The 12,930-nt window shown below is 48.2% G+C and overlaps 1 protein-coding gene across 1 annotated transcript in view; it reads left to right on the top strand.

Annotated features, from left to right (window-relative positions):
* CACNG2 (calcium voltage-gated channel auxiliary subunit gamma 2) overlaps window positions 1-11,702 on the top strand; it is a 120,087-nt gene extending 108,385 nt beyond the window's left edge. Inside the window, exons 3-4 of the mRNA XM_043441605.1 lie at window positions 6,123-6,263; window positions 7,622-11,702. Coding sequence (XP_043297540.1) covers window positions 6,123-6,263; window positions 7,622-8,157 — 677 coding nt within the window. The 3' untranslated portion in view covers window positions 8,158-11,702. The remainder of the gene's footprint in view (window positions 1-6,122; window positions 6,264-7,621) is intronic.
* The last annotated feature ends 1,228 nt before the right edge of the window (window positions 11,703-12,930 follow it).

Genomic DNA, 12,930 nt, shown 5'->3' with positions numbered 1-12,930 from the left:
GATGCCATCCAACCATCTCATCCTCTGTTGTCCCCTTCTCCTCCTGCCTTCAATCCTTCCCAGCATCAGGATCTTTTCCAATGAGTCAGTTCTTTGCATCAGGTGGCCAAAGTTTTGGAGTTTCAGCTTCAGCATCAGCCTTTCCAATGAAGGGCTGATTTCCTTGAGGATTGACTGGTTTGATCTCCTTGCAGTACGTTAGCCTACCACTTGCCTTCATGGTGCCATATGGGTAATTTTCTTGCATAGCACTTCATCCTAATTGTTAATTACATGTTCATCTGTGCCATATATCCTTCATGAGAACTTAAGCCCAATGAAGGCATGGACTAGGCCTGATTTTGCACCCATAAACCTTCTATGCCCAGCCTGGAACCAAGCAGGGTGGTGACAGCCACATAGTCAAAAGAAAAACATCCCTCCATTCTGGACCACACTGCTTTTCCCTAGTACAGGGCGCTATGTTCTCAGGTCAAACTGTAATAGGCAGACCAAATCCAGGCCACCATTTTTCTAAATAAAGTTTTATTGGAACACATCCACACTCATTGATTCACATGTTGCTGATGGCTATTCTCACACTACAAGGGCAGAGTTGAGTAGGTGCAGCAGGGACCTTATGGTGGCAAAACCAGAAACCTTGACTATGTGTCCCTTTATTGAAATATGTTGCCAATTCCTAGAGATTATTTGTAATATGCAACCAAGACTCATAACTTCATGGGTTTGGTAGGAGGTTTAAGTGGGTTCACCCATGGGAAGTACTTAGTATGGGGCCTGGCATGTAGGAAGGACCCCAGAAATGGTGTTGTGCAGTTCCATACACTTACTTGTAGATCAATAAATACCTGTGCACTGACTAAATAAGATATTTTCTTCTCATGATAAGTTTTAGCATTAAGAGTAATGCTATTACTATTAATACAGTAACACAGCCTTACGAGGAAATCAGGATAATTCCTAAGGAAACTGTGTCTGGCATGAAAGAAAAAGGACATTAAAAATAACAAAAATCGCTACCCTTTACTGCCCTCCTAGTATCAGAAACAAAACAGTTATTATCCAATTTAGCCCTCGCAATAGCACATCTCAAACTTTCAGATGCATACTAGTCTTGTTACAAAGATCTTGTTAAAATGTGGATTCTTTTCTTATGTATTTTTATTGAAGCATAGTTTATTTACAGCACTGTTAATTTCTGTACAGCAAAGTGACTCAGATATATACATACAGATATAGATATAGATACAGATACAGATACAGATATAGATCTAGATGTGCTTTTTCATGTTCTTTTCTCTTTTTTTTTTGGCCATGCTGTACAGCTTACGGATCTTAGTCTGACAACCAGGGCTCAAACCTGGGCCCTGGCAGTGAGAGCACCTGAGTCTTAACCTCTAGAGGACCAGGGAATTCCCCATATTCTTTTCCATATGGTTTATCACAGGGTGTCAGATATAGATCCCTGAGCTCTACAGTAAGACCTTGCTGTTTATCCAAAATGCAGACTCTAATTCAGTACAGTTGAATTAGATGGGGCGGGGCCTGAGAATCTGCATTTCTGCTAAGCTCCTCTCATGATGCCCTCACTGCTGGTACTCGACTGCCATTTGAGCAGCAAGGCCTTACAATGCTCCTATGAACAGGAGATTATTAGGACTCTTCCCGTTTTACAGGACAAGGAAACTGAGGCTCTAGAGAGGTAAAGACCCTTGCCCAAAATCACAGTTACTAAGTGACAAAGCCAGGCTCTGAACTTAGGTGTGGCTAACTGCAAAATCCCTCTGTGACATTGCCCAGCCAGAATGACCTCCTTCAGAAGACTGTTTCAGTGTGGGGGTCCCTGCCAGCTTGAAACCAGCTTTCTGCCAGCCTCGATCTGGGTCCTGAGGACTTCAACCTTCCTAGGCTGGTACTGTTTCCCAGCTGCCTCTATCACCTTTTTTCTGGGTAAAGAGGCCTCTTCCAAGGGAGGCTGGTGTCTGAGTTGGCTCTGCTGGAGTAAAGAGGCTTCTGTTTGTTGCCTGCTTGCTGCTTTTTTATGTTGTGAAGTGGTACTGTTTTCTCCACGTTGGCTGCAACACAGCAAATGTCTCCCTCCAGCCTGCCCACTCCCCCAACCCAGCACACACACACATACACACACGCATGCACACACACACAGCATCTCATCCCCCTTCACAGCTGGTGCTCTCTCTGCTGGCAGGAAAGCTGAGTTGGGGCATCCAGGCTCCCACAGCAGACTGGCTGAACCGGAAATGTCAGGCCCAGGGCTGCCGTGAGGCATGAGCTCTGAGGATGCAGACCTGGCCTGCCAAATGCAGCACACTGCGGGCAGGAAGAGCCTGCTTCCTTGCAGGGAGAAGGCCAGAGATCTTCCTCCACCCTGCTCACCTGAGCAGCCGCTGCTGCCCCTTGGAAGTCACCCCAACCTCTCTATCTTTCTTTACACTGTCGTCCCCATTTCCAGCTGGTCAGAAATCATATCCACACAGAGAAGGAAAAAGCATTAGAAATCAACTAATGGTCCACACCCATGTTAAATATGGGAAAACCAGAGGGGGCAAGGTACCTGTCTCAGCCACACAGCAAGGAAGGGCAGAGCTGGGACCAGAATCCAGATCTCTGGACCCTGCAGGATGCTTCCTGGTCTCTTTAAAAGACCCAGAGGAAGAGTCCAGGGGAGTCGAAAGTTGGACTGATCTGGGCTTGAATCCTGACTTACTAACAGGGTGGTTTTGAGCAAGCTACATCACCTCTCTGAAATTCAGTTTTCTCATCTATAAATTGGGGCAAAAAATACACCCTGCAGAGGTATTATGAGGATTAAATTGTATAATGTATGTCAGACCCAACGTGGTGTGGTTGTTTAATCCATACTACCTCTTGTGAGCTGAGTCTTCGATACGCCCTCGCCATCCTCATGTGCTTATGGAGATGGGCCTCCAGGTAGCTGTGAATGGGAGCATCTGGGCATGTGTTCCTGTGTGGTGGGGGTGTCAATCCAATTGGGGATAGAGATACCATCTCAGACAAGACCTGCAGGAAGAAAGCATCCATTCAGGTTGGAGAGGAGGCAGCCCAGTCTTTGCCCGCCGGGGGAGAGGGTTACTAGACTGCAGAGTAACCCAGCTGCCCCCCGCCCTCTTGCGCCTGCTTCTATATGAGCAGCTCAGGTGCCCCCAACTTGCAATAAGAGAACTCCACCCTTCTTCAAGTCCCCCCAAAATAATCTACTCATGCAATAGCATCATGAGCAGTGTAGACTGAAGATCCACCAGGGAAAGAAGGGTTTTACATCACACAGTAAATGGCCTAAAACTCTTTCTTAGAAAAATCCCTCAAGTTCTATGTAGAAAAATTCTCTTCTTCACAGATCCTTTGTGGTCATGCTGCCACCAGAAGGAACAGGGATGGGCCAGTAGGGCAGGCACTTCCCCTCCAAAGCATACACCCCTAACCAACTTCTGGGTCAAGCCAAAGGGTCCTCAATCTAAAAGGACTTAAATTCTGAGGTTGCCATTCAAGCCACCCCAACGTGTCAGGAAGATATCCCTTTCCTCACACTAGCCACCAGACACCTCTGCCTCCTACCTGGTCCACACAGGCCAGGACATGGAGTCGGAGGTCCTGAGGTCACTCTCTGCCTATTTGAATCTGGATAGAAAAAAATATTTTATTTTCCAGACACACTGGCAAGGACTCCACACCTCTGGGGCATCTTTCAGACACAGTCCCCCTCATAAACCCCCAGCCACCTTCCCTCTCCTTCCCCAGCCATCTGTGCCCCTCTCTCATCCTCCCCCATGCTGAAGTAAAGCATTCATTAAAATATTCTTTTCTTCTCCTGCCTGTTTGTTCATCCTTCCTTCTTAACTTATCCTGAAAGGTTTTTTTTAACTCGCTTTTTGCTTTTATTCTCTTCTGTTTTCTTTGCAATGTGTCAGTTTCTTCCTCTTTCCAGACCACCTCTCCACATTGATTCACAAGGCGAGCTTGTACTGCGGGCTTACTGTATCTCTGGCTTTAAATTAGGTGGTGAGGCCAGAACGAATGAAGAGAGAGAACTTAAAAAAAAAAAAAAAAAACAGCTACAATCCTCTCTCTCATGGGATCCCATGACCTATGGTGGATGCATATATATAAACAACTATTTACTATAATAACTATCTGAGCAAATGTTTACTATATGACTTCAGAGACCTATCTTAAGTACATTATCAGAATTAACTCATTTAGTCCTCACAACAATGTTAGGAGGCAGGAACTATCACCACGCCCATTTTATTTTTTTTTCTTTTTTTCAGTTATTTATATTAGTTGGAGGCTAATTACTTTAAATATTGTAGTGGTTTTTGCATACATTGATATGAATCAGCCATGGATTTACATGTGTTCCCCATCCTGAACCCCCCTCCCACCTCCCTCCCCATCCCATCCCTCTGGGTCATCCTAGTGCACCAGCCCTGAGCACTTGTCTCATGCATCAAACCTAGACTGGCAATCTGTTTCACAATTGATAATATACATGTTACAATGCTATTCTCTCAGATCATCCCCCCTCACCTTCTCCCACAGAGTCCAAAAGTCTGTTCTATACATCTGTGTCTCTTTTTCTGTCTTGCATATAGGGTTATTGTTACCATCTTTCTAAATTCCATATATATGCGTTAGTATACTATATTGGTGTTTTCTTTCTGGCTTACTTCACTCTGTATAATGGGCTCCAGTTTCTATCACCTCGTTAGAACTGATTCAAATACATTCTTTTTAATGGCTGAGTAATTTCCCCATTGGTGTATATGTACCACAGCTTTCTTATCCATTCATCTGCTGATGGGCATCTAGGTTGCTTCCATGTCCTGGCTATTATAAACAGTGCTGCAATGAACATTGGGGTGCACGTGTCTCTTTCAGATCTGGTTTCCTCAGTGTGTATGCCCAGAAGTGGGATTGCTGGGTCATATGGCAGTTCTATTTCCAGTTTTTTAAGGAATCTCCACACTGTTCTCCATAGCGGCTGTACTAGTTTGCATTCCCACCAACAGTGTAAGAGGGTTCCCTTTTCTCCACACCCTCTCCAGCATTTATTGCTTGTAGACTTTTGGATAGCAGCCATCCTGACTGACGTGAAATGGTACCTCATTGTGGTTTTGATTTGCATTTCTCTGATAATGAGTGATGTTGAGCATCTTTTCATGTGTTTGTTAGCCAGCTGTATGTCTTCTTTGGAGAAATGTCTGTTTAGTTCTTTGGCCCATTTTTGATTGGGTCATTTATTTTTCTGGAATTGAGCTGCAGGAGTTGCTTGTATATTTTTGAGATTAATTCTTTGTTGCTTCATTTGCTATTATTTTCTCCCATTCTGAAGGCTGTCTTTTCACCTTGCTTACAGTTTCCTTTGTTGTGCAAAAGCTTTTAAGTTTAATTAGGTCCCATTTGTTTATTTTTGCTTTTATTTCCAATATTCTGGGAGGCACCATGCCCATTTTACAGGTGAGGAAATCGAGGCATGAAGAGATGAGATGACTTACCCAAACCTATACAGCTAATAAATGCTAAAGCCAGAGTCCAACCACCCAGCTCTAAACACTATAACACACTGCCTTTCTCTGTGCCCCAAGTGCCCCAAAGTGCAGAGGAGAGGGTTAATAAGTTTGCCTAAAGAAATCAGGAAAGGCATCATGGAGGAGGGGACTTTGAGCTGGGTTTTGATGGATGAATAGAAGTTGGCTGAGTGAAAAGAGCAAGAAAGACATTCTAGGAAGAAATCTCAGTCCGGCAAAAGTCAGAAACATGCAATAATATGTCATGGGAAGTTTGTTGTGGCTGGACAGGAGGGAAGGTGGGGCTGGGCAGAGACCAAGTCTCACAGGCCCATGTGGGTCTCATGAAGTGCTAGGATTTGATTCTTGAAGAAGCAGGGAGCCCCTGTAAATTGAGCGGTGGCGTGCTCCCTCTCTCTCCCTCCCTAGTATTGCTAAGCAACCTCCACTCTGGTCCTGTGTCCATAAAACTCACCCAGCCCCCGCTCCTGTGAGCTCCTCTCTCTCCTCCCTCTGGCCACCGCCCCTCATCTCACAGCCATTGCATTCTCTCTCCCCACCCGCTGTGTTCTCCAGGGGCTGTGAGGGCCTCGAGCATCTTCCCGATCCTGAGTGTGATTCTGCTCTTCATGGGCGGACTCTGCATCGCAGCCAGCGAGTTCTACAAGACTCGACACAACATCATTCTGAGTGCCGGCATCTTCTTCGTGTCTGCAGGTAAGAGCTGCGGCACCAGGCGGCCCGAGGCCAGGCCCGCCAGCAGGGAGGAGGCTGAGGTTGGGGGGCCTGGTGACTGGAGGGGCCTGGCAGAGAAAGGAGGGGAGAGAGGGGAGGGACTTCTGGACCTTCCAAACAGGCCGAGTCGCACAGAAGGCAGGCTGTGCTGGGCTCCCGCGCCATAGCCAGGCCTGAGCCCTCCACTGAGTCCACCGGGATTGCCCCCACACCCTGACCTTTAGCCCAGGGACTCATCTTTCCCCCACCTCCTGAGAGAAGGCCCCATTCCCAAGATCCTCTCAGGATGCTGGGTCTCTCCTCATTGCCCTCTTCCCTCACTGTCCTACCCAGGTGGGAGCAGGCAGGCACTCAAAACCACATTTCTCAGCACAGCTACATGAGAAGTCACACTTGCTTCAGATGCCAGAAGATCATGGGCTATAGCACGAGCCATTTAATAAGAACAACTAACGTTTCAGCAGCACTTACCACATGCAGACTCTTAACAGCTTTCATGTGTATTAACTCACATGTAGTAGTAACTCATACATATTCACACGTAATAATCTTGCCTCTGACCTAAAAGAAGTAAGGACTATTATTATATCTACTTCACAGAAATGGAAACTCAGATGATGGTTACCTTGCCAAAGGCTTTGCATACAGGCAGTAGCCAGACTTAACCCTTTGCTTGTGGTTCTTGTTTAGACTCTTAAGTTGTGTCCGACTCTTTCATACCCCATGGACTGTAGCCCATCAGGCTCCTCTGTCCATGGGATTTTCCAGGCAAGAATACTGGTATGGGTTGCCTTTTCCCTCTCCAAGGGATCTTCCTGACCCAGGGATTGAACTGCAGTGGCAGGCACTGGCAGGAAGAGTCTTTACAACTAAGCCACCAGGGAAGCTCTAGCCCCCTGCTACAGCAGCTGCAAATCCCAGTGCAGTCTTAAGCAACTTACTTAACCTCTCTGCAATCTGTTTTCTCATCTGCAAACCCTTTGCAAAGCACTCAGCTGTGAAAGCAGGTAGTAAATGCTCAATAAGTAATATTATTATCATTCAATATATTGTAGAATGCCCTGCCGTTCTCTCTCTTCTTCCCATATCTGTGATTCCTTTAGCACTTCCCTGTCTGGCTCTCTCCAAACAGCATGATAGGATAGTAAGGTGATGCTTGCAACTTCCCACTATACCGGCCCATCCATTCTCCACAAAAATGCTTGGACCCGGGAAAGCGCATCCAGGTGTCCACCTCTCGCCATCCTGCCCAGGACCTGGCATCCTCCTTGGATACTAACCATCATTGTTTCTGCTTTCCCCTCCACCCTGCCTCCTCTCCACCCCCATCCCGCCCGCAGGTCTGAGTAACATCATTGGCATTATAGTGTACATATCTGCCAATGCCGGAGACCCCTCCAAGAGCGACTCCAAAAAGAATAGTTACTCCTACGGCTGGTCCTTCTACTTCGGGGCCCTGTCCTTCATCATCGCCGAGATGGTCGGGGTGCTGGCCGTGCACATGTTTATCGACCGGCACAAACAGCTGCGGGCCACAGCCCGCGCCACGGACTACCTCCAGGCCTCCGCCATCACCCGCATCCCCAGTTACCGCTACCGCTACCAGCGTCGCAGCCGCTCCAGCTCGCGCTCCACCGAGCCCTCACACTCCAGGGACGCCTCCCCCGTGGGCATCAAGGGCTTCAACACCTTGCCGTCCACGGAGATCTCCATGTACACCCTCAGCAGGGACCCGCTGAAGGCCGCCACCACGCCCACCGCCACCTACAACTCCGACAGGGATAACAGCTTCCTCCAAGTTCACAACTGTATCCAGAAGGAGAACAAAGACTCTCTCCACTCCAACACAGCCAACCGCAGGACCACCCCCGTATGAAGCCCACGGGGGCCTCGCCAGCGCCGCCCAGAGCCGGGAGGAGGGGCGCGGCCCGCGGGATGGGCCCGGGGGTGAAGGGAGGGTGGGGGGGACACCAAACCATACCAGGGGGGACAAACCTTCCAAAAGCAAAACAAACAAACAAACAACAACAACAAAAAAAAAAACAAAAAAAAGAGAAAAACATAACAAGTAAATTAAAAAAAAAAAAGAACAACATATAAGAGGAACAAAGAGGCAAAACAATAAATGTGCAAAAATATAAACGAGGGAAGGAGAAACAAACTTTAAAAAAAAAAGCGAGAGGATAAAAATTAAAAATAGAAAATAAATCTAAATGAAAATGCATGATTTCCCATGTACCATTATTTTAACATTTAATAAAAACCAATTTAAATGAAAACATACAAGGGAACCAAGATAATATTAAAGCAAAAAAAAAAAAAAATGAGAAGGAGCAGAAAGGAAGGGAAACGTTCTTTGCATTTATCAGGGGTTTATGTTACTTTTTTTTTAACGCAGGGAGAGTTACTTTTCTGTTCCCTTTAACCCCAAGCGGGCTCCGCCTCCCTGGGAGAGTGGGGGAGGTGGAGACTCAGGGGCCCCGGGGCCAGGTGAGCCTCTTGGTCACTGCCAGGTCCCTGGAGCCTCAGGATGGGTGCCCCAGGAACGCTGGGCAAGCTCGGTGGCTTGCGAGCCGGCTCCACCCAGCATTGATGGGGCAATTGTAGGCCTCCAGGTGACCCAAGAGTCCTTGGTCCCTCCTGTCCGAAAGGTGCCTGGAGGGGGGTGCATCTGGGGCTTGCCCAGCCCTGGGGTTCCCAGTCCTTATGGGCCTTAACCCACTGTGATGACTTCCTCGGCCTTGAGGGAAGGGGAGGAGAGGGGACGGCTGCTAGTGGCTTGCTGAGATGCCCGGAAAACCCCGGACTCCTCAGGGTGAGCCTCTTGGGGTCACCGCCCCAAGCTCCTGTCCTTGGGGGCAGGAGATGCCCACCCCCCGGGGGGATATAAAGCATCTCTCCCTCCTCACCCCTCACCTCAGGGCCACGCGATGACCCTGGGGCGATGGTGGACCCCCAGACTCATCGGCTCCCAACCCCTCGGGAAGGGGGCTCACTGACCCTTTGGGGGTCCTTGGACTCGCTGAAGCCCCCTCAGGGCCTAGCGGGTCCAACAATGACACTTGCAAAAAGGTTTCTTTTTACAAAAGAAAAAGGAAAAACAAGTGGTGATTTTTTTTTTAATAAAAAAACCACAGACTATAAATAAATGTAAATATATAATAAGTGGATTTACTTGCAAGAAAATCAGATAGTATTTTTCTTTTAATTCTTTTCCAGCTTTAAACTGTGAAAACAAACAAAAAAAATGGGGTGGGGTGGGGGACTTAAAATTTAGCAGGGAACTTGTAAAGAGAAAACAGAAAACAAACATACAAATCCATTTTAAAAAACAAACAAGCTGTTGTGAGAGATGAGAGCTGGGCTTCAAGCAGGAGGGGAAGGGGAGAGGCCCCAGGGAGCCACAGGGGCTGTGACAAGAGATTTCTTTCCTTCCTCCGGGAAAGTGCTGCTCATGTGAAAGAGAGAGAACCATCATTGAGAATCTGCTCCACACAAGGGAGATAGCACACCCATTCCCACACTCACACACACACACACAGTCCTCGAAGCCCAGCAGTGGAATCACTCATGGGGACACACACTCAGTCCAAACCCTTCCATCTCGTTCCCCAACCAGAAGCAGGATTCAGAGAAGACTGGCTCATGCCCTCCAAAGCCATTGACGACACAGCTCCATATTGGCCTTTTTGCTCACGCACACCCTCTCACCACACCATATGCACACACACAACACACACTCACACAGTTTGCATGCCTAGAAAGGGCACTAGTCTGGAATCCTGCTCTGGATTCTGGAATCCCTGGCTTCGAGGCCTCCCTGGGCCTCAGTTTCTCCCTGTATAAACTGTATAAATTTATACAGTTAATAAATTTATACAGTTTATAAACTGTATAAACTCCCTGTATAAATGTGGATTGGCCCAGATGAGCTCTCAAGGCACATTCTCATGCTTGGTGTCCATGACTCTTAAGATCTGCCACCTGCCCAGAGGAGAATGCCAAGGGATGACCAGAATGGCTGCCATCCAGCCCCTAGACATTCCCAAATTGTCAGTCAGCCACTCAGATGCTCAGCCACACACACACACACACACGCGCGCGCGCACCATATGCCTCCTCACTGTGCTCCCAACCCCCTGCCCCTACATCCAATGTCAAAGCAAAAATACACACATGTGAACAAATGTATTCTGCCATTCAGACAGAGAGGGAAAGGTCCCAGAGGGCCCCAAAGCCACTCTTTGTTTTATGTCCCCTTTCTTGACTTCCATAATCCGGTCACCGAGAGCAGAGGGGACTTCCTTGGAGGAAGGTCAGCCACCAGGCTTCCCCCATAGTGTTTGGGGGTCAGGGGAAAGGAGGTTCCCCTGAGGTTTGCTGGGATGGGTGACGGCTGAGAGATGGAGAGCAGAGCTTTACACAGTTGGTCCCAGCGTGAGGAACAACCCCAAAGCTAACCTTAGACTACAAAGGGTGTCCCATGTTGCCCCCCTTTCTCCCCAGAGCAGCAAGGCCCGTTCAGAAGGAAAGAAAACCAATCGCTTTCCCAAGCTCGAATTTCAGGGCAGCCTGCCAGTCACTGTGCTGAAGGCAGGAGCCCCTGCTGCCCCCATCAGCATGGCTGGTTCGTCTCTTTCTGGACATCGGCCTGGCCTTCTCTTAAGTTGAGCTCTGGGGGGTTGGGGGAGCGGCTAGAAAAGCTTCAGGGGCTTGCCCACTCCCAGTTGCCCTTCCCGTCCTTTGTCTGGGGAAGGAAAGCTCTTTTCTCAGATCAATAGCAGCTGGAACCCTAAACCCAGCCTGAGCCACAAGACAGAACATCTGCCCACCAACCTGGACGTTCCCTAGGGGCCAAGGGGGCCCCAGGACAGAGTCATGGCAGCCAAGGCCAGGTGTGGGGGCCACCTAGTATTTCTCAGTCTGAGCAGAAGTCATAATCGCTCCCTTCCCACCTCAACCTTGCCCACTGCCCCCCCCAAATTCCAAACCTGAAAGGATCAAGTAGGAGAAATAAGGGAGAAGCCCCAAGAAAACAGCAAACAAGTGGGCACTGTCCAAAGAGGAAACTTGACCCCAGTTCTCTGAGTCCTGGCAGAGTGTCTGGGATGGCAATCAGCACTTTCTCCTGGGCCACGAGGCCTGGGGCCTGGGTCCCCTTGAAGAAGGCCATCCAGGTATAGGGTGAAAGGGCTAGGGGGCCTGGAGGGAAGGAGCTGGGTTCAGGACCATGAAGGCGCCGCTTGCCAGGGTGGACAGTTGCTCATGTCCAGCTCAAACCAGTTCAAGAAACCAACCTCCATTTTATTTTCTTGGTGGGTCCTTTTTTTTTCAGACTGTTAACAGAAAAATTTTAAAAAGCTGAAAACTAAAAAAAGAAAAAAAAAATCCTGGTACATGAAATAAAGATTTTTTTTTATAGCTTGGTCCTCATGTCAATGGATTTCTTTCATTGCTTTCCCAGCTCCTAGCATCCCGTTTAAGGTCATTCTAAAGCTGAAATCTGAGAACTCAGATTCTCAGACCTGAGTTGAGGGAGAGGAGGCTTAGAAGCCATGCAGTAGAATAGCCCTGCTCCCCAGGTCATGCGATTCCTCCTAAATATCCTTTACTGATATTTACACACCTCCAGCAACAGGAGGCCCACCCTTCTCATAGACAGCCCCAGCCCATGCTCATTGGTAAAATCTCCTCCCCACATGCATTTCAATCCACCTCTTCCATTGACCAGCAGCAGTGAACGAATTGCTTCCCTTTTCAGCACAATAGTCCCTCAGATATTTGAAGGCCGTGAACATAACATCCTTGAGTTTTCAGCTTTAGAATAAATCAGCCTCCATCAACATCCCAACATCACTCCAGCGTTTCAATTTTCCCCGTGAAAGTGTGCATCCTGGAATGGACATGATCCTGCCAGTGCACTTAGAGGGTCCCCTGTGCAGGGGTGCTCTTCAGAGGGGACTGCGGATTCAGGAGACAAGCAGGGAAGGTCTAGCAGGGGGACCTGGGACCCTCCTAATGTGAAAGGCAAGACAAGATGTGTCTTAGCCTTCTCAGGCTCGTATAACAAAGTACCATAAACTGGATGGCTATTTCTCACAGTTCTGGAGTCCAGAAAGTCTAAAATCAAGGTGTCGGCAGATTCGATTCCTGATGAAAACAGTCTTCCTGCTTGCAGACAGCCACCTTCTCACTGTCCTCACACAGCACAGACAGCCTCTGGTCTTCTTTTATTATAAGGACACTAATCACATCATGTGGGCCCCACCCTCATGACCCCATCTAAGCCTCATTATCTTCCCCAAGCCCTGCCCCCAATACCATGATGTCATGGGTTAGGGTTTCAATACATGCATTTTTCAGGGGACACAAACATTCAGCCTGGGGCTTCCCAGCTGCCTTAGCAGTAAAAAATCTACCTGCCAGAGCAGGAGATGTCAGGAAGATCTCTCTGTCAGGAAGATCACCTGGAGAAGGAAATGGCAACCTACTCCAGTATTCTTGCCTGGAATGGGCAAGAATGGACAGAGGAGTCTGGCGGGTTACAGTCCATGGGGTCACAAAGAGTTGGTCACAACTCAATAACTAAACAACAACAGCAACAAAATGTTCGGCCTATCAAGGCTAACCTAACGGGAAAATTTGACCC

This window comes from Cervus canadensis, chromosome 21, assembly GCF_019320065.1.
Source record: "Cervus canadensis isolate Bull #8, Minnesota chromosome 21, ASM1932006v1, whole genome shotgun sequence".
Taxonomy (NCBI): Eukaryota; Metazoa; Chordata; class Mammalia; order Artiodactyla; family Cervidae; genus Cervus; species Cervus canadensis.
The sequence above is the reverse complement of the archived record's forward strand: the minus strand, read 5'-3'. Positions and strand labels throughout refer to the sequence as shown.